The 21,647-nt window shown below is 38.1% G+C and overlaps 1 protein-coding gene across 2 annotated transcripts in view; it reads right to left on the reverse strand.

Annotated features, from left to right (window-relative positions):
• Nucleotides 1-21,647, reverse strand: part of cdkal1 (CDK5 regulatory subunit associated protein 1-like 1) — a 259,083-nt gene that overhangs the window by 41,083 nt on the left and 196,353 nt on the right. The window contains exons 12-13 of one of the 2 annotated variants that reach the window (XM_086310823.1): nucleotides 16,500-16,562; nucleotides 392-454 (exon numbers count right to left, since the gene is read on the reverse strand). In XM_086310823.1, coding sequence (XP_086166949.1) covers nucleotides 392-454; nucleotides 16,500-16,562 — 126 coding nt within the window. The remainder of the gene's footprint in view (nucleotides 1-391; nucleotides 455-16,499; nucleotides 16,563-21,647) is intronic. The other variant, XM_086310824.1, reaches the window with a different exon arrangement.

Consider the following 21,647-nt stretch of genomic DNA (forward strand, 5'->3'; position numbering starts at 1 on the left):
TCTCTTTACAGCTCCTCACTCCACCAGGGCTGTTTGGCACTTTCTGATAGTGCGCAAATGTGATGTAGGTACTGCGGCAGTCATACAGACAACTGGACGGTCCAAAAGTTGGCCTACCTATTACTGGCTGAGGTTTTAGTAGAGTTGTGGCTGAACTACATAAAAATATATCATTAATTTTCATCTCCCCAATCAATGATAATGTTATGTTGGAATGTTGTTAAAGAGGGTCAAAAATGTTTCAACCCAGTTTGTTTTGCAGATTCTGTACAGCAGCTTTAATATAGGGAGGACACAACTTCCAGATTGTGTGAGTAAAATTAGGTTTTTTGTCTGTGTCAGTTTAACAGTTTGTGTTGTGCCTGTCACTGTTCCCTGTCTGTTTTCTTACCTGGTTCTTCCTGACCTTGTACTTTCTCCTCACATTCCCCTCTTTCCTCTCTCCCTCTTCGGACTGACAATCATACACAAATAGATTGTATTCAATTAGATGAAAAATTACATTAATATGAAAAAATACTATTAAGATCACTAATGAAAAAGTCCTCTCTCAGTGTACTTTCAACCAAGAGGCAAATAACCAAACCGCATGTATATCTAATAAAAGATATAAATATTGAAACACTGATCCAACATTATTCCTGATTCACAGATCATTTGATTTTACACTTTTACCTGAATGTGGCTCCTTTTTTTGAAAAAACTTCCTTATATCCCTTATAAACCTGGCTGTCTCTCTGTACACACACACACACACACACACACACAATAGGAGTTATAAGGTTAATGGTTCAGTTAGCTAGTTAGTATCCATTTCTAACAGGACAGTGGTAACAACAATAGGCTACGGACAATTTAAAGTTTTAGATTTTAAATAGGCTATATACATTTCAATGGGAGCAACAGGACAATGAAATGTTGCTGATTTTAATACAGAGCAGGACAGATTGTAAGGTAGCAAACATTGTCGGAAAACAAGTTTTCAACGCTGCAGGTTACCTGGGTGCAATGTTCCCTCTAATTTTTCATGTGTCTGAGCGAACACACAAACTCCATGAGCGATCCCTTGGACCACTGTGAGCGACATCAGACGTGTGCACTGTGGTCACGCCAGCATCGAATCCATCCAAGTTACATGGTTTATTAAAATAATCAAATTACAGCATTTACATTTATGTTAGACTACTTTTAATTAACAGCTTTAGCCCACTTACAATGAAAATGTAAAAAAATCTAGTCATTGACCTGTGCAGTATGTTAATACTATTGGAAGTAAAAATAACTTGAATTTTTTAGCTTTTATATATATATTAGGGGTGCAACGATATTCGTATCGATTTTGAACCGTTCGATACAGTGCTTTCGGTTCGGTACGCATATGTATCGAACAATACAACATTTGTAATTTATTTTATCAATTTTCCTTCTGACGATGCTGTCTGTGTTGAGCGCTCAGTGAATCTGTGTTCGACTACTCCGCCTAGGCTGCACTGTCCAGCGCAGATCCACTGAGCGCTCAACACAGACAGCATAGTCAGAAGGAAGAGCGCAGGGCAAGCTAGCGAGACAGAAGTTAAGCTCTCCTTGCAACATGCAAATTGAACCTCATTCAGATCTGGCGTTTGGAATTATTTTGGTTTTCATGTGACGTATGACCCTGAAGGTAAGCGAGTCATGGACTAAAGTAAAACAGTATGTTGGATGTGCCATGCAATGCTCAATTACATGGGTGGGAACTAGTGTGTTAGCGCAGTTAGCTCGTTAACGTGTTGGCCGTCTAGCCCCATGCACGGGGCGATCGGCGGTAGCTCGTTAACGGAGATTTGCCGTGTTGTGGCGTTAAGGTCATTTCAACGAGATTAACCTGAAAGCACTAGTGGGAACACAACGAATATGACTGCACATTTACGCCGACATCATCCTAATGCAAAGACAAGTGGAAGCAGACAAAAAAAAGCAAGCATGCTACTAACTTTAGCCGAGTCATTTAGACAGCTGTTAGCACATGATTCTCCTTATGCTATTGAGAATATAGCCCAGAAGAAGCGGATAGTATAGCTTTTATTTTGGAAAGAGCCATTTCTCTGTAATAAACTCTCTTTTCCAAAGATGAGTGATTCTTCAATCAGATACAGGGCTCGCAATATCGCTAGCCCGACGTCCCGAAGCTAGCGATTTTTTTCAGTCGGGCTACCAAAATCTATCTCTTCCCTGCCCGTCGGGCTATTGTAGGAAAAATATATGTCAATGCTTTTGCATTCTTTCAGAAATGTAGCTGGGTAATTATGTCATTGGCATCGGTGAGCCACTGTCAATATGTGACATATTGAAGTCGCATTTGAATTTGCGCTTGTTTTTTTGCTTTCACTTTGCAATCGTGCGAACTGTGTATAGAGAGCGACAGCACTGATCTGTGAGTGATGATAATTTGTGCACCAATTCCTCTGACATCGTCTTATTAATCGTTAGCTTACTATGCAAACATGACAAGTGAAATCTCCCGCAGCTTAAACATGTGAGAGGTGGATCGCGCAGAGAATCGCTGAGCTTATGTGAGTCCGTGTGTAAAAGTAGCAGGATATATATTTTAGTTCTGCTGAGCCAAATAAGACAGGTCGGGGTGAAGAAGTGACAGCCAAAGAAAAGCTTACCACAAAACGGAGAAGTTATGACAAATGAGACTATAAGGCAAAAAGAAAGTGCAGCTTTATGGTTTCATGGACAAAAGAATTTCTGTGGCTGCAATATGATGAGCTAAATAACCAGGGCTGCACATAAGTGGTCCGCAGGTGCGCATTCGCTGTCAAAATAAAAAACGCGCACAAGGGTTAGGGTTAAATTTAAAAACTGTACTTTTGAGTTAAAATATATATTTATAATTTTAATAAATGACAAATTAAAAAGGCATCAACATTTTTTTGTATCGAAAAAATATCAAACCGTGACACCAAAGTATCGAACCGAACCGTGAATTTTGTGTATCGTTGCACCCCTAATATATATATATATATATATATACATATATATATATTAGGGGTGCAACCCCCAAAAATGGGCTAAAATCGCCCCTGATCTATATCCATCTATTCATAGAAATAAAGATATATATAAAACAACAGAGCTAAGAGTTTACACCACAGTTAGTAAAAAATAGCCTGTGTCCCTATGAGATTTCCTGAAATCTCAAACACCAAAATACATCAGTTACCCTGAGGACATAGCATTAAGCTATAGTCTATATCTCCTGTTTTTGCCTGTTGGGAATTAAATACACTGATTTTGCCAATGCTCAGCCATAGCTTGAGGCCTTATTGCTACTACCTGTGCTGTACTGATGAAAAATACACAATTTTATTACAATCTGGCATTTGCATACACACACACACACCCAGTGAGAGAGCGAGAAAGACCGCTGAGGCTGTTATAGCCATATCAGAAAAACAAACATCACTTACACATGCTAAGTCACACACAAAACTGAAGCCCACATGGCCTAAAACAGCACATATTCAAGACTATGCACATACAGTATATCTCCCTACTTGCACAGAAAAACAAAAGCTAGAGGGGTGCTTAATTTGTTTATGCTGCAGTTCCTGGAAAAGACTCCGCTCAAGGCTGGCTTTACTTCTGCATCAGAAGAGATGACTCGAACAGGTCTGCCCTGCTTTTAATGTCTCATCCCCTTTTTTGTTTTTATTTGTCGCCATTCTCGGCATATGTGCTTTTAACAGGTCTGTGTCAACTACTGACTTTATCCTTGGTTTCTAGTTTGTATTTAATATATATTTGTGTGTGTGTGTTTCACCCTATATCATATTCCAAAGCAATTTTGGGGCTAAACCCATACAGGGATTGGGTCAAATGGTGTATATATGGTGAATACTATAGCACTGTAGCGTTTAGCTGTAGCTATTCCGTTCTTCTGTTTTATTATATAACTTTTTAAGTTAAATTCCTCATTTTGATTCCACCAGCAAAGCACAGTGAAGTTCCATTATGTGCTAAAGATTCAATCCATCACTTGAAAAGACTTCAAATACGAGTCTGTGTTTAATAACAGAAACAGGCACAGACACATATTCACAGGTGGCCATTAAGCATTTGATCTTCCCTGCTTTCTTTCAACAGAAGCTTCATGTCATCAAGTCGGCTGACAAGCCCTCAGGGTACTGCTCCTTCCTTTCAAAAAAAAAAAAAAAAAAAGACTTATTTTAATGGTGCGACAGAAATCTGTCTGACTCAGAGATAAATGGTAGAGAAGGAGACCAAAATAAGAAAGAGACACAGCTTGAAACCTTAGTTCAAGCTGTTTCTTTTAGTGAAATATGTATAAAAGTTAAAACCATATCACAGATCCAAAAATTAAATCTATGCTAAATCACTAAAGATGTAAATTAAGTGCAGCTTATAGAATGAAAATGTCCCCTTTAGACATCAGATAATACTTCCAGTAACCATTATTAATAAATGTAAGTTGATCGTTAATTTAAATTTAGTTGATGATTTACTGTAATTTACCTCAAAATTCATTTTTTAAATGTAGTTCCTTCCTGTTAAGCAATGAATGATCATTAATGTTTAATAACTGGTTGCAAATTGGTTTATAGAGCATCTACATGGTTATTCTAAAGCTGAATCTAATTGTTTATAAAAATCTGCAAATTAATGTGATGATATGTAGTTTGTCTATAGCATAAACATGTTAAAATGTCATATTTACAAGTTGCGTTCTAACTCTTGATTTAAAGAGGTTGGCATAAGCTAATTTTGGTTTACTTAATCTTTCATTTCACTTGCTGTTTCCTTATGTTTACTAGCTTTTTGTTTTCATTTTAGGGATCAAAACCCATATGTATAAATACCCAAACACAACAATGCTCGAGGGTTCCAGTGTGTTAAAGTGTGTCCCATGGGTCTATGTGAAGAGCACATAACACATAAAGTGTCAGCCACATCATCAGACTGCAACTTATTGGCAATAATACAATATCTAAGTGAATATATAATTCTTAAAATATTATTTTTATTACATGTGCTATGATGAATTTATTGAGAAAAATTCATTTGATCAATTTTGTGAGTTTGGTATCAAATTTAGCATGATCGCAGAGTGATAACAGAGTGATGCTAATGGAAAAGACATGGTATTGTGGTATTGTGACATTTCTAGACTGAAGTGTTTATATATTTCACCATTAATACTTACAAGGTTGACTAATACCCTACAAGTGATACAATGCCTCAAAGCCATATAATACATGTGTTGATAAAGCTCAACCCTGAACTACCACAGGTCAAGCCACTGTATGCTTTCTGAAACACCACTTCTTGCATCCTTTGGCTTTCTAAAGCGTCAATTAAAAGTAATCAGATCAGGACACAGGCCTGTTATTAACTTCATGAAAATCACAATAACCTCAGGTCTATTACTCGTGTCCCTGAAAGCCCACAACCCCCCCCCCCAAAAAAAAACAGACAAATAAAGTGCATTTGAACCTCACCTGCTCCCATTCAGCTTTCTATTTGCTTCTTCGCAGGCATGAAATAAAACCATGGGTGAAAATAAATAGCTGATGCAGTCGAGAGAAAGAGAAAATCCCTGATGCTTTTCTGCTCTTTAATGGGCTTAAAGTTCATTTTCTTGAACTGGCAGGACTTCAAACAACTATACCTCACTTCAACAAGCCTGGGCTCATATATCAACATACACAAAAAGACAAGCAGCCGTCCAGGTCAAAGAACATAAGACCAGATCAGGAGCAGAATGAAGATGACAGAATGATGACTAAAGATGACAAAGGTGGGGTTTGCAATCAGTTTTCAGCCGAACTACAAACGCACAGTATCCTTTGGCTTTTCAACACACTGTCATTGCAACACAGAGACTACACGTCTTTAACAACATACATTAAATGTGTGATCCACCTTACACTTTTCACACACACACTACAGCATATAGCGCAATATATATTTAAGATTCACATGAAACTGTTAAGGCGTTGGGGTGACAATACCAGGTAATACTTCCGATTTATCGCTGTTAGTATCACAACAAATGTCTCACTGGTGACAGAGAAACCTACCTTCTTGGTTCCAAAGCCACTTCTGTCAATGCTCCTTTAATCTAAACGAGTGATACTTTCAGGTGAATTTCACCATACTGTAGTTCATTGTTCTCCTGCATCTGGTTGCCAAAGCTTTAACACCCCTGCCTCGCCCATGCCTGTTAATTACGGCTATTTATTAGCCCCAAACACCCAATTAACAGGCCTTCAGCACAACAAGCAAACACACTAATCTATGCGCAACACATTGAGAGACAACTCCACCAAATATTATGAAGAAAAATTAAACCGAGGGCCACCTCAAGAATAAGTGTCAAAGCTGTTGAACATTGTCTTTGTGTTTCTTTTCTTCCGTTCAGTCCCATAAATATTCAGCCCATTGTTCTTTCTGAGGTGTTTTTGTTCTTTTTGTCTCGTTTTCTCCTCTTCAATATGTGGAAGCTCCGGCTCTTTTCTCCCCTTTATCTTTAATTGATTCATTCCTTCATTGTCCCAAGCTGTCCAGCGTGTTTCAAAAGAGCCGAGACTAATGATGGCGGGTTGACCACATCGTTATGACCTATACGAAGAGTGTGTACTATAAACGCAATGATCAACAAAATATGGACAGAATCATGTGCTGCTATTGAAACATTCCAACCAAAATAAACAAAATTCTGCAATAATGAATCAACTTCAGTTGCAAGCTTTTGTAGTGGCAAAATGTCTCGAGCCTTAACATGAAATGAAAAATCAAGCAATTGATTATTATATGGTTGGTATGCATATAACATTTATCATACCCCTTGTCTGTCATTAAATGAAAGGGATTTCTCACAGAGACATGGATCAGCTGCAGGGTATGTGACAACAGTTTTATATTTGGACCTACATGGTACAGTATACACATAAATCTGGATTATTAGCATTCGATCACTGAAATATTCTGAAGTGAGAGAGGAGAGGAAATACCTTAATTCTCTGTTGCTTATTGATTACATCCTTATAGCAAATGTTTCTGAATATGAAAGTCATTTGTTAATATGTAGTCAGGAAAAGAAACGGCAACAAGATTAGGGTGTAGAAGGAAGCATCTAGTTTAAAAAAAAAAACAAAAAACATAAAACAGACTCCCACAGCATGATGACATGGGTTAACCACAAATGAGCTCTAATGAATGATCCCATCAAACATACAGGAAATTTCTGAGAACAACAATCTCACATGGTTATAATCTACTGACTGACTTTTACATGAAAAAATAAATATTTTATACGTCACACAAACATGTCAGATATGACAACTTGGGAATAATCCTTGCCACCCGAACCCGTACAAAGAACATAAGGCAGACTTGCATCACTATTTTTAACTGCCTTCATTTAAATTCTAAAAATCTGGCTTGCTTGCTTACACAGACACACACAGTCACACACCCACACAATGCCTGCAGACAGTTAATGTATCACTTATCCCCCCTACTGTGCCCCAGTTTCTGGAAGTCAGTTATGAGAATAAGGACTTTACAGCAGTGATCCTACATTTGGTGCTATACACACAGCTCATTTGCAGGCCCATGTGAGCAGCATGTCTATATTCCAACTGGAAAAACTGTTGTCTTGAGCGTAAAGTCAGTATTCTTCAGGTACTCTAAGATCCTCCTACTCTAAGATATGTTGCTAACATCTCTCCCTATCAGTAAATTTACAAGAACATAGATTAAATAAATAGATCAAACAAAAACAATACGCAAAGGACTTAATGACCAGGCAAATAAAGAGATTTGACACAAATTCAGGCATGTCTGTCAACAAACTGTTCAGAGTTCAGATGGTTCTGAATACAAATTATGTATTTGGTCAGTGGAGGCAGCATGCCCACTGAGGAGCTGCATAAAAGGCAATATGAGATAAACACAGATGGGTTTTTTTCTTTACAGAGAGAACTTTGTGCTGACCAAGAGTCTGTGTGTAAATATATAATCACATCTAATTGGAGTTATACTAAAAATGCTAATTTAGCGTTAACTGTAAACTTTTAATGAAATACCAGAGGAATTTTTAAAAGGCTGAAATAAAAGTTTAAAGATGTATCCTGACTAACAACAGGGATCTCTTGCAGATGAAATGGTGGGTGGTGCGCTCTCCCAGAACAAAGCCAAATAAAGCGATCCTAACTCAACTGAATAAAGATCATTTTAGTTTCAACAACATTGTCTTGGACAAAATGTGGTAACAAAACTGACTTTTTCCTTTTGTTCTGTAAAGACAGGCACGCTTTGAACGTGTTGAAGCCACAGGAGGAAAACTCATTTTGCATACTGCTAATTCAAAACCTTTAAGATTTAAACATTTATGTCTGCACTGCTTATAGTGACTGCCGAAGTAAGTTATGTTGGACAAATAGATACTCTGTAAACATACAGTGGACAAGATAAAAGCCAAGTAGAATCAATAAGCAAATGCAAGATTTCAAACTGTGTTAACATGCAATTTACAATGGAAGATAAGCTTTCCAAAGGCCTGTGAAACTACAAGATAAAGTGGCTGACAAAAGCGCTTGTGCAGTATGCAATGTATACAGGCAAAGAGAATTAATTATAGAGAAGGGCCGAGTTTTTCCGATGTTCTGATGAAGTGTATCTGACTCTGACTGTGCAGTACTGTGATAAGCTGGGATTTAAGTGGGAGAAGTGCATTAAATAACCTTAAAACACACATAAAATTCGTACAGCATAAGATCCAGGTATCTTGGTCTCTGTGCTAACAATTATCCATCTTTGCTTTAGTTAGTGGCTTAGATGGAACATGACAGCATTTCAATGTGAGGTTTGGATTCATTGGATTCTTCCTGTGAGGAACAGAGTGTTGGCAACTTTGTACCTCAGCACTCAGCGACCCCGCTCTGTAACCTTTCATACTCTGCTACTTCTGATACAACTCCACTTTGCAATACAACTCACAGTTGATTGTGAAATGTCTACCATGGAAGAAACTTCACAAACTGAGCTGTTGCAATGATGACATCCTATTACAGCACCATGCTCAAATTCAGTGAAAAAAAGAAAAAACAATTCTTTCACAATTGTTTTTAAAGCCACACTTCATGCAAAGTAGGTGATTTTATACACTTGTAGCAAAGGGACTGAATTCAATGTCTCTGTAATGAAGATATTTATTCAGTATATATAATGGAGGCTGCAGGAAGTATTGGGAGCAAAATGTCAATTATCCAAAATAAAGCTAGATAAATATCAAGAAACAGGTGGGAAATTGTCATTTTGGTCAACTGAGGGAATTTTATTTTGAAAGGCCAAAACATTTACAGGTACCCTGTTTAAACAAGGGTAGTCAGAAATTGAGCCAGTGAGGCAGGATTACTGCCATTGCACAGCCAAACAAGCAAAAACTTCCAGATTGCTGATTTGATATTAAGCCATCTCCCCTCAGAGACTTTCATCACATCATACGGACCTAATATGTTATGTACCTTAGCCCAGCGGCCCCCAACCTTTTTTCCGGACCAGTTTATGTCCAACAATATTTTCACGGACCAGCCTTTAAGGTGCCGCGTTTAAGTACAACAAAATAAAACCAGTACCAAAAACAAGATTTATTCATAACACACGGGAAAAAACAGAGTTAACAATAAAAATGATTTTAAAAAATAACAATAAAAACCCTGAAAACCATACATTTCACACTCGAGTCTTAACTCTTGTGGCCCGGTACCAAACGACTCACGGACCGGGGGTTGGGGACCGCTGCCTTAGCCTACCTAAAGCCCCCTCAGGTTTGTCACAAAGATTTTATTTTTATGTTCAGTGGGTAACTGAGCATCCATTACATTACCCATATGGAAAAGATATATATAAATCTTATAAAGTTTGTATCTGTCTTGTGTGAAACTTGTATGAAAAGCATACAAGAGTGAAAACAGATATAAGATCCCTTGAAAAATTATATAATGAAACATGTATATTTTGGATACTTACTAAAACAATATATGAAAGTAATGAGAAAGTGGCCACTTTCATGAGTAAATCATATAAGTTTTTACTATTTCTTTTCCATATGGGTAATTACTACAGAAAAGCATCAAGAAGTGTAACAAAGTTGCACAGTTAGTCTGATCCACTGCCCAAAAGAACAATCTACAACATGCAACAGTAAAACTTTGCATTGAAAGTGTGAGCCCTGATGTGCAACCCAGTGAGTAAGTATGCTCCAGGCCACACTCATGATGTGATGTGACAGCTTCAGGCTTGGACACTGCAAGCCATGCCAATGGAAATTAATAATTATCATCATAAATAGAAAATCAGTTGGAAAAGAGTTTAATTTATCAACATAAAACTAAATGAAACAGAATCAACTGCTTTTGTATGCTAGTAACAAAAAAGTCTAAGTACTTAAAAAAAAAAGCCGCACAGAGCAAAACGGGTCTTTCACAGAAAAGCAAAAACCGATGGATGAATAGACAAGTTAAGCGAACATGGCAAGAAAATAAATTACCATAACCAGTACTAGTGTTTCATTTCTCCACTTCCTCCTTGTCTTGTCCTGAATAGTCAGTTAATTAACAGCAAAAGAAAAAAAACGGAAGCACGGCAAGCCAAAGTCAAGTTTAACAAAGATAGAGGTTAACATTTCACAACAATGCAAAACAAGAGCAGCTTAAAAACTCATTTTAAAGAAAATAACAGCAATTAAAAATGGCAAAAGGGGGAAAAAAGAAAATGCTAATCGTTTGGTTTAGTAACAGGCGGGAAAAAAAGAACAGTTTTGTAGAGAGCTGCTAGACTAATTAGAATTTTTCCTTTTATTTCCCAATGATAGATAACTCTGTAAACTCCTAAACAAAGCAGTAGTTCAGAATATCCAAAGGGGGAGTTTATTAATGTGTAATTAAGTGTTTTATTTTCTACACATGCCTTTATTCCCTGTTTGGGCCTTCATTATGAGCCTATTATTCAGCCGTGTCTAACTCCCTTTTTATTACTATATTCCCTATTTCTGTTTCGCTCCCTTTGTGTGTGTTTCTTATGAGGCTGGGCAGGTGCACCGGACCATATTGACAGCTTGTCCCTCCTCTCTTGCCGCGGGGAAAACTGTCACCCCTGTCATTCAGGCCTATGAACACAGCATGGAGAGTGTATGTGTGTCTGTCTGTGTGTGTTCTCAGGAGACTGTGACAGTGCGTGGGGGAGAAGAGAGAGGTGCTTTGTTAACTCGAGTCAGCTGAATGTGTGGACGCACACATTGCTGACAATGACCTAATCATGATGGGGACTCCACAACCTGAACCTGGAAGGGCAAATCCTTCAGGGAGCAAAACTTTGCAAGTGATGACACGGTGATGCAGCAAAGTCTGAATGAGAAAAGTGCAATTACACACTTTAACTACACATTTATACAGAGAAATATAACTTGGTGGTTCTTGGCAAACAATAGCAAGGATGCTAGTATTACTGTGCATCACCACTGACTATGCGATACGCATAAGAAAAACTCCAAGTATCTTAATAACTTGAGCTATGAACAGGTTGTTTTAATTGTTTTCACTGTAAAAGATACTTATTGGTTAATAGTGGAGGTCATATTGGTGTTTGTTCCTCAAACAATTACACAAAGAGATATGTTATTAATTTTCTTTTTAATGTCTGTCTATAATTAGTCTGTCATTTCTCTGTATCATCCTCTCATTTCATTCACAGGATTCTCTGTGTGTCACCACAGAATGACAATTTTAATATGAGTGCAACGTCCAATCAGAATGTCAACATCCACAAAGAATTTCAAATATCAACCACCAGACCAAAGCACAGTTTTCATTTTCACCTTGGTGTCACCATTCACAGAATATCTTCCTGTCCTTACTTTTGAAAAGCTCAGCATTTATATCTTTTAGCAAAAATTCTCTGCATTCGAAAACCCTACAGTAGTATACTGCCCCTCTACTGCATGCTAGAGAAAAGAAGTTTGGCATTGATAGAAAAAACAGAAACAAGCCTCCACCCTAGAAGTTTGTTTGTTTTGATTTTTTTTTTTAAGTTGAAGGCAGTAAAAAACAACAAAAAACAAAAACAAACAAGAACCTGCAATCCTGCAAAAAAAGAAGAAAAAAGCCCCAAAACAATAACACAAGGATCCAACACGGCTTAATAGGTTACACTGTCAAAGCCTAAGAGAGTCTGTAAGTGAGTGTGTCCGATGGGGGCACTGGCCCCAGACAAAGTGCTCTGCCAGCTTTCTGCCCACTGCTCTTTTCATTGCTGATGGATGGGCCTTGTTCAGCACCATCTGGCTAAGGGATACCTCACATTAATCATTGTAAACACACACACACACACACACACACACACACACACACACACACACACACACACACACACACACACACGACACAAGAAGGTATTTTAAACATAAATACAACAGAACAGTGCAATTGTCTATAAGTAATGTATACTAACTGTTTGAAATTGGAGCGCTCCAATCACTCACTATGACTTATATATATTCATACATTTATATTTTTTAAACTAGGTGATTATTTATATTTATATTAACATAATTTTCTCTAGAGGCAGATATCGGGGGGGGGGGGGGGGGGGGGGGGGGTGTTTAACACCATTTACCGTGCACAGACTGCAATAGTTTAACTTGTAATGTCAAAGTGAAAACAAAAAGAAAAAGACAGAAAACACGTATGCTTTCTAAAAACCTTTTATGGTTTTTATTTTAGCGAGCCACTTACTCAGTTTGTCATTCAGAATTATTGAAGATAGATTAAGAAACAAGCTCTGTACAAAAACAACAATTAGTTCATTTAAAAACATTGTTTCATCGGGTTGGTACCCTGAAGCTACAATAAAGCCTCGACTAACTCACAACCCTCTCCCCAACTCAGTCTTTATTAATGACCTTTTCATCACAACAGGCAGATGCAAAAAAACAATAATGGCTTCAGAAACGACTATTTCTCCCCTCTCTCTAAATCTAAACGCTGACTCGCTCGTTATCGCTCCCGCAGCCTCGCGCACAAACACGCACAGAGACGCACAGACATAGGATGTGTTAGTAAACACATGATATCCTTAAATAAACCATAAGCTGAGCTAGCAGACGCCCAAGGGAATCATGGAAAATGAGGGACATTATCAGCCTTCATTTATTTTTGTCTAAGGGCTATATGGGCTTAATACACGCTGATTTGCTTCAAAATTTACACAGTATACGAACACGGGCAAGGACAGGAAAACCTCTGCCTGCTGTGGGAGAATGCATGCTTGACATTACATTTGCTATCATTAAATCACATCTCACGGCCATCCAGACATTTAATCTAAAGGGATCTATTCACACATCTCCACAATCTTAGAAAAGGAACAAGACCAACGGTAACATTTATATACCATGAGCTGATTTGTAGAGTGTTAAAAACACTCTACAAGCTGGAATATTTTTTGTCAATCTAAAGGAAAACCTTCACCTTTACTGTTAAGGGAATAAGACGTTTGCGGTGCAGTGAAAACAAGCTTAAAGTGCAGCCTTTTACATATTTCCCCCATCAAAACCATTTTTAACGTACCTGAGAAAATTTTGAGTACAATTATTTTTTATTTATATTTGGCTAAAGTACGTGTGAGCATTCATTTAATCTTAATTTCTCTTTTCCAAAAATGATTATACTTATTCAGGTACACTGTACATGTATTCAAACTGTAATGAATTTAAATGATGATTACTGTAATAATATCTCCATATATCCTTCCCTGTATGGTTATATATTGTCAATACAAGCAATGCTCTAAATATCATTACTATCACTTTAACGTTAATAATAAATAATCAGGCCCAATCATATCTTAATGACCTTGTAGTACCATATCACCCCATTAGAGCACTTCGCTCTCACACTGCAGGCTTACTTGTTGTTCCTTGTTAGAGTATTTAAAGGTAGAATTGGAGACGAGCCTTCAGTTTTCAGGCCCCTCTTCTGTGGAACCAGCTTCCAATTTGGATTCAGGAGACAGACACTAGCTCTACTTTTAAGATTAGGCTTCAAACTTTCCTTTTTGCTAAAGCATATAGTTAGATCTGGATCAGGTGACCCTGAATCCTCCCTTAGTTATGCTGCAATAGGCATAGGCTGCTTGGGGATTCCCATGATGCATTGAGTATTTCTTCTTCAGTCACCTTTCTCACTCACTATGAGTTAATAGACCTCTCTGCATTGAATCAACCGGTCGCAGCAGATGGCCCCGCCCCTCCCTGAGCCTGGTTCTGCCAGAGGTTTCTTCCTGTTAAAAGGGAGTTTTTCCTTCCCACTGTCACAAAGTGCTTGCTCATAGGGGGTCATATGATTGTTGGGGTTCTCTGTATGTATCATTGTAGGGTCTACCTTACAATAAAAAGCGCCTTGAGGCGACTGTTGTTGTGATTTGGCGCTATATAAATAAAATTGAATTGAACCTTCAGGTCAGGCTATTCATCTTTGAAGGAGACGTCATAGGTCAAATGTGGCATGACATTTTAAATACTTATACAGTACCTTCTGTACGTTGACAATACGCAGCACACTTGTAAAAATCATAGTTTTAAGTTTTAAGGCTTTTTGCCAATTTTTGACCAATAAATCGTTAAGTTGAACTTTAAGATTTCCGTGGATGTATAAATGTGTACAAATAGACTACACATGATCCCACTCTAGATCACTACAAAGTGCTACAAATGTGCTCTACAGTATAAACAAACACAATGTAATGTGCAAAATAAAAATAAAAAATATGTAAAATTTACTGTATTATCTCAACAGCTTAATTAATCCTTAATTCATTCTTTCATAAATAAGCATCCATGTATACTTTGAATTTTCATAAAAGATGACAGCATGTGGAGCTGAAAAGAAAATAGCCATAAGCTTTACGATATGAGTTTTATTTCAAAGGCAATTTCAGAAACAGATATTCTTTATGTGTAGCGTCCTGTTATTAAATTTCCTGTTATTAAATTCAAAGATTTATCCCAAAGTGGACCAGGGTTTAATGAGGCTTTCTGCAGTAGTAAGAATTTAACTTCTTCAATAAAGCTAAACTTTATCAGCATGTTCAACAAACAGAAGGAAAACATGAAAATGAAAAAAGTAAAAAGATATTTACAAGATGCCGCAGCTTACCACGCCAAGTTCTGAGTGGCATACTGTCACACATCTGGTTTCTCAATCACCGTGAGAATCATACTTAAAGATAGAGCATGCTTATGAACCATGTCTGATTGAGATAAAAACACGTTTATAAATTTTAATGGCATTCTCTTCTTCTCCTTATTCACCCTCTCTGCTTTTGCTAAAAATTCTCTTTTCTACTAATTTTTCTGAATGTCTGTCTGAGGTTGTGTGCATCTGCAAAGGTGTGTGTCTACACCAGTAAAAACTCTCCCAAATCTTTAAAATTACTGCTTAACACATAAAAAAAATACTTTGTTACAAATAAAAAGCTAAGCTAAAGTGTTGCTACATAGCTGGATATAACTGATCTCGTTCATGGGAGATGGTTATTAGAGTTGGGTTTGACCCTTTCAGAACATGGCTTTATATATATATATATATATATATATATATATATAAATATGAATGCAACGCATAAAAGTTATCATCCCAAAGGTTTCATCATCATAAACGTGCCTGAATAGTGTCATTTTTGGTCTGCTGTGAAATGTCAATCTGATAACATTTGATTTTCTTTTCCGTGCTAACAGCACAAAGCCAAGGTCACATGACACAGAGCAGTAAGTGTAGTAAGAGTTTCTGTGATGTTGTGTGAACAGAGTGACAACTATTGGCTGTACGGCTGTGGCTCAGACAACAAACAACAGTTTTAAGAGTGAAAGAAAGCCTCAACTCTTGCCGACACTCATCTAGTAGCACATTGTGAATTTGTCCCCCAGCAATAGCCCGTCAACAATGACTTCTAGTCGAATGTCCTCAAGTATCCAAGAGAATTTTATAACACGTAAGGCTTTTTCTTCTTATAAGTGCAGTTCATGACTGTTTGATGGCACTTCGTATGAACCCAGACAGAGATAAATACAGGAGGATCCACACATGGACAGAGATGATTAGCTTTATATCAGACTTCACTCTCTCAAACACGCTCGCTCTCACAATGCAATCAGGAACAAACACGAGCCGTCCTCATTCACTAGATTTCTAACAAGAGCCATAGATCTTGGAGAGACAAAAAATTCATCACAGCCTTGAATACAAGGCAGCGATGGTGACCTACAACAACTAACCTTGTGGTCTAGAGACGAATGACACTGAAAGCTCAAAGCTCGGCTCGTTCAGATACATTAAATGAGCAAATAAAGCAATATAGAGTGTTGAAAAAGAAATGCTGCAATTCACGCTGGCGAGGAAAGTTATTGAGGGACAAACAGTGAAAGATCTTACCTTATGGTCATAAGGGTTGTAAGAGTGGAAGACCTGCGACAGCTCTTTAGTTCTTTGCTTCTTCTGCAGAAAGAAAAAAAAAAGAGAAATGTTTAAGAATCACTTACATAATTAACACAAAACAAATAACCTCGCTAATAAATGACGTTATGTTTTTTAATGACAATCTGGATGGAGACTTAAAGAGGTGCAGTATCGAGTTTGAAGCTGGATGAGGGGGTGATCATATTTTTGGAAGTGCAAACCCACGGGAAGATTTGTGACCTTGGATGGTTTCAGTTTTTGATCTTAAACATTGTTACATACGTCTGTCACCTAATTCAGGTACAATTATTAATAAACATCTAAAAGTGACTCTTTTCAAGATCAACCGATCAACAACAGCAGAGGCTAACCACTCATCGTGACTGTGGCTAGCTTTCCTGAAACAGTGGCAGTAACACATTCAAACCTTTAGTGCTAATTAACCACTTTGATTTAAATGTAGCTCCATCGTAGTTAAAAAGACATGATTACTCTCTTACTACAAGACTAACAATAGAACTTTAAAATGACAACTCCGTTCAGGTTTATTTATATAGCGCCAAAACACAAGAACTGTTGCCTCAAGGTGCTTTATATTGTAAGGTAAAAAACCTACAAAAATACAGAACTAGTCCGACTCAACAATGGAAACAAAAGATTTCTGATTCACAGCCTGAATTTTCTCGTCCTTCTTTATTTGCTTTGTTTGTAAAACATTTCTTTGGACGTGTGATACATCTTATTTGCATTTCCTTGTCCTCTGTATTTCTGATAATGATCATAGAGATATTATACAGATATGGACATACATTACAGCTCCACTGCTATTAACTGGATTACTTCAAATGGATGGAAAAAAGCCAAGGCTTATAAGTATGCCCACAATGAATTCATAATAATAATGAACGGACAGTTGGAATGTATTTATCTGTACACCATCTGTGGCAGAAAATGCTTCATTTCATTTCTAGTTAAAGTCTGGCCTTCGTGTACTTACTGTATAATGAGATGCACAAGCGTGAGAGGCGACGGTTTGATCTGTGGCAGTTGTTAATGCAATGAGTTACATGAGGCTGATGCAGCTACAGAAAGTGCTAATTAGCTCACTGATTAGGCCATGTATGGCTAAAGGGAAAGGGCATATAAATATGGTACTGTACCTAAAGGGAGTATGCATTCATAGCTATTCTCCCTCCTGCTCTCCCCCCCTCGTGTCTCTGTCTTTTTGAGTGTTAGAATGTGCAGGGTTAAGTTGAATGTCCTTAAGCATGAGCCGTACATGCTGAACAGAAAACCTGTTGTTCTGCTATTGCACGGCTGGACAAACTGGCTAATTCCAGACTAGCAAAGACAGCTTGATCTTTCAACGTAGAGGAAAAATGTCTGCTGACTAACCAAGCATAACATTCAACTAACCATATTTACAACATGGTGTAGTCAAGTTTCAGAAGCATGCCAGCCTCTGCTAAAGTCCACAGATAATTTGGCCTAATTTTTCTCTTAAGAAAATAATAATAATAATAATACAATAAAAGATGTGGTGTATGAAGAGAAATGTTGTGTTTTGGCCAGTTTGGACCTTTTCTGTTGTTCTCTGCTCCTCTCATAGCTTGTAGCTCTATTCTCCATTCCTCCCATCTATTCGCTTTCTTCTGTTTCCATATGTTACCCATCTTTTACTCATTGTCTGTTCACTCAAGCCTCTTCTGATCCATACAATCCTGTAATCATTGGCCCCGTCCCACTGCCATCCTCACATTCTTGTTTTCATCTGATTCCCTCTCTATTCCTCTGCCAAAGGGTTCTTTGGAATCCACAAATCCTCTTTTCTCTCATTTTCTTTGCCTTTCCACAGACCCCTCAATGCCCCTCCTCCTCCTGTTCTGTTTTTCCAGAGGGGGAAAACTCATTCTAATCATTCATTCTTCGCTCACTTGCCCACTCTCCCCCACGTAAGTATGTCTCTTGATAATTTCTTGCACTCTCTCCTTTTGCCTTGAGCACCTCGGCTCTGAGCAGCGATCTCATCATTGTTCCTCAACACCTTTCTCCCCCTTCTTATCATCCCTTCATAACTTTTACCATCACTCTGTATTCATTGATGCTCCATGGTGTGCTTGTGTGAGAGAGTGCGACTAAGACAGCTTTAACTCCAGGTAAGGATTTATCAAGCCCCAATGAATACTCAGCAGAATTTGGTTCTTTTCAGGAGCAGCACACATACACACAACGCACCAACACAACAAACAACAACAACGTGCCAACTCGAAGGCACATACTGACTAACACAAAAAACAAAAGCTGTACACTCATATGGACAACGGTATGAATACAAGGGATTCAAAGATCAACATAAAAACAGACAAACAGAAGACAAAAAGAGATAATGTGAGCCTAAAAAAAGCTGTTAAAAGATAAAAACTCATGAAAAAAAGAGATACATTCCCAGTGTCGCACCAGATCGGAAAGAGGTGGAAACCTCAGCTCATTATTTGAAATCCTACAGCTTTGTAATATTCTCAAGTCAACTTACCTGTTCCTAACCTTTAAGATAGGAGCTACAAAATTCCTTTAAACCTCCCGACTATTGTGGAAAGCTGCTAAAGAAAGCTGAATGCTCTCATTATCCCACAACTGCTCTGTCTGTGGGTCCTAGAATAAGAACTACACTCTTAGCTATAGCAGTAAAAGTCTAATCATTTGTATTAGTTTATAGTCTAGAGGTAAAGATGTGTAGACTAAAACTCAAATAGACCGCAGATGATCTGTAAACACATAATATCATTTACATCAGCGGTCCCCAACCCCGGACTGGTCAGCGAGTCGTTTGGTACTGGGCCGCGAGAGTTGAGGCTCGGGTGTGAAATTTATGGTTTTCTAAGTTTTTATCGTTAACTCTGTTTCCCTGTGTTGTAGTTGTGTGTCTTATTTTGAAAGAAATATTTACGCTTTACCATAGTGACCAGAGAGAATAAGGGACAGAGAGGAGGATGTTACTCTCAGTGTTGTTGGTGCATATCAGAAGGACGCTGCTAATAAAGTCACACAATTACACACTGAATTCGCGTTTATTATTATATTTACCAAAAAAAGAAAAAAAAAAAATCACAATTTTTGTCTTGGTCGTTTCATTTCATTTTGTTGTATTTATCCGCAACACGAAAATATAGTCTGACATTAAACCGGTCCGTGACAAACTGCTCTGGAGTTTGTTTGTGAACCGGACCTAGACCACTTCCTCCGGTGCAGATATATCGGTCTGCACCCGAGTGCAATTATCATGTTCATATTTTTACAAGCAAACCACACCAAAGGGAAACGAACCAGAGTCTGATTTAAACAAACCAAACATCACACTTTAGTTTGTTTAAATGTGACATCTGTCCAAATAGTCATTCTGGCCTCACCTAAAAATGATCCCATGACATCTTTAATGTTATCAAGTTTTCCAAACGCTCTGCATTACATGTATGACTTTTCCCTCTGTACACAGATATGTGTGTGTGCATCTGCGTGTGTTTGGGTGCATGTTCGAAGTTAATTTTGCATGCTGTCGAGGTTGTGTTATTGACAACCTGGCAATGCAAAGCCAATCCGTGAGCGTGTGGACCTGTCAGCAGGGTGATGATGAACAATGGTTGTTATCATGACATCCATCTGTTGTTGTCCCCAGAGACGGATGCTTCATAAAACCAGAAGTGACATTACATGAATGTAGCCAAATTCCAACGCAGGAGCAGTGGCGACACAAGTAAACAATATAAAAGCCATCATATAAAAAATACAATTATCTTATCTAATAAACAAGTAGTAGCACAAAGCTCATAAAGAGTTGATCTGATCAAGCTCTGATTTTGTGATCATTAACGACACCATCTGAAAAGATTCAATATTAAGACCAGGAAACAACTGCTAGTTTCACCGACTTAAAACATAAAACTAATAACGGGATTCTAAATGGTTTATTGATGATTGAGTGACTGATTTTATATGTATGTTTTTGTGTGTAAGTTACCAGCTCTGTACATGACAAGCAGAAGCTGTTTTTAATGAGTATTTTTGTGTATATACTGCAATTCAGTGAGGCCCTGCGCATAGTTTGTCAATTCACAAAAAAATATCGATTGCATGACTCTGTGACGCAAGGCAGTAGAATTCTGTGTAATTGCACGTGTGTGTCTATGAATCCCATACTGGTATTATTCCAGCATGCCAAAATGATTGTGTGTTGTGGGGCAAGGTAACAATGATCTTGCCAATACTTAAATTGCTTCTGGTCACCAATATGCGCCCACTTGTCTTTCCCTAATGGCAAACAGATGTTAATGATATAGAGCTCGAGCGTCATTATATCTATAGTCAAAGAACCTGAGGCATCAACTGCAGAGTTGTGCCTGTGAAGGATTTACACCTCCTAAAGCATCACAGAGTGGTCACAGTGGGGTTTATGACCTTCCTCTCTCACAGAGGTCACTAAACTAACATTTTCTTACCCACTATCTCAGTTAAGCAACGCGTATAAAAAATATTACTCTCTTTTTTTCATCATTCATCCATCCTCTTCCGCTCAGTCAAATCAGTGTTGTGCGAGGGCTGGAGTCTATCCCAGCTGTCATAAGGCAAAAGGCGGGGTCACCAGACTATCACAGGGCTAACACATAGACATTTACACCTACATCCAGTTTACAATTGCCAGTTAAACATTTCAAAGCCAATGTATGGCTTTGAAAAAGCCACTCAGAAATGCACCGGCCAGTGGACCTGAGCCCAGGACTTTTGCTGGAGGCTTTCCACACCACTGTCCCACAGATATATAATGCAAACTGCTAAAATGTAGCAAAGTTTATTTAGCAGCATGAGTCTTCATGAGTATCTGCTTATAAGAGAAATTGTGGATCATTATCTCCTACAAAGCACTTTCAGTTCATCAACATTTCTGGCATGAAAAGGCCCCCTGAGTCATTTGACCAGGGTTAAAGCCACGCCCCTGACTTAGCCAGATCCAAAGACTTTGGATCACCCAACGTCTCCTCCGAGTACTAGATCAAAGACTGGTCGCTGAAAATTTCCTAAAATAACCAAATCCTTCTTCCATCAGTGACTGCAAGCCATCCAAGCCTGAGG

This window comes from Aulonocara sp. 'chitande type north' Nkhata Bay, linkage group LG11 (assembly GCF_057382095.1).
Source record: "Aulonocara sp. 'chitande type north' Nkhata Bay isolate Kocher_YH1m ecotype deep benthic linkage group LG11, A_spYH_male_GT1.1, whole genome shotgun sequence".
In the NCBI taxonomy this organism is placed as follows: domain Eukaryota; kingdom Metazoa; phylum Chordata; class Actinopteri; order Cichliformes; family Cichlidae; genus Aulonocara; species Aulonocara sp. 'chitande type north' Nkhata Bay.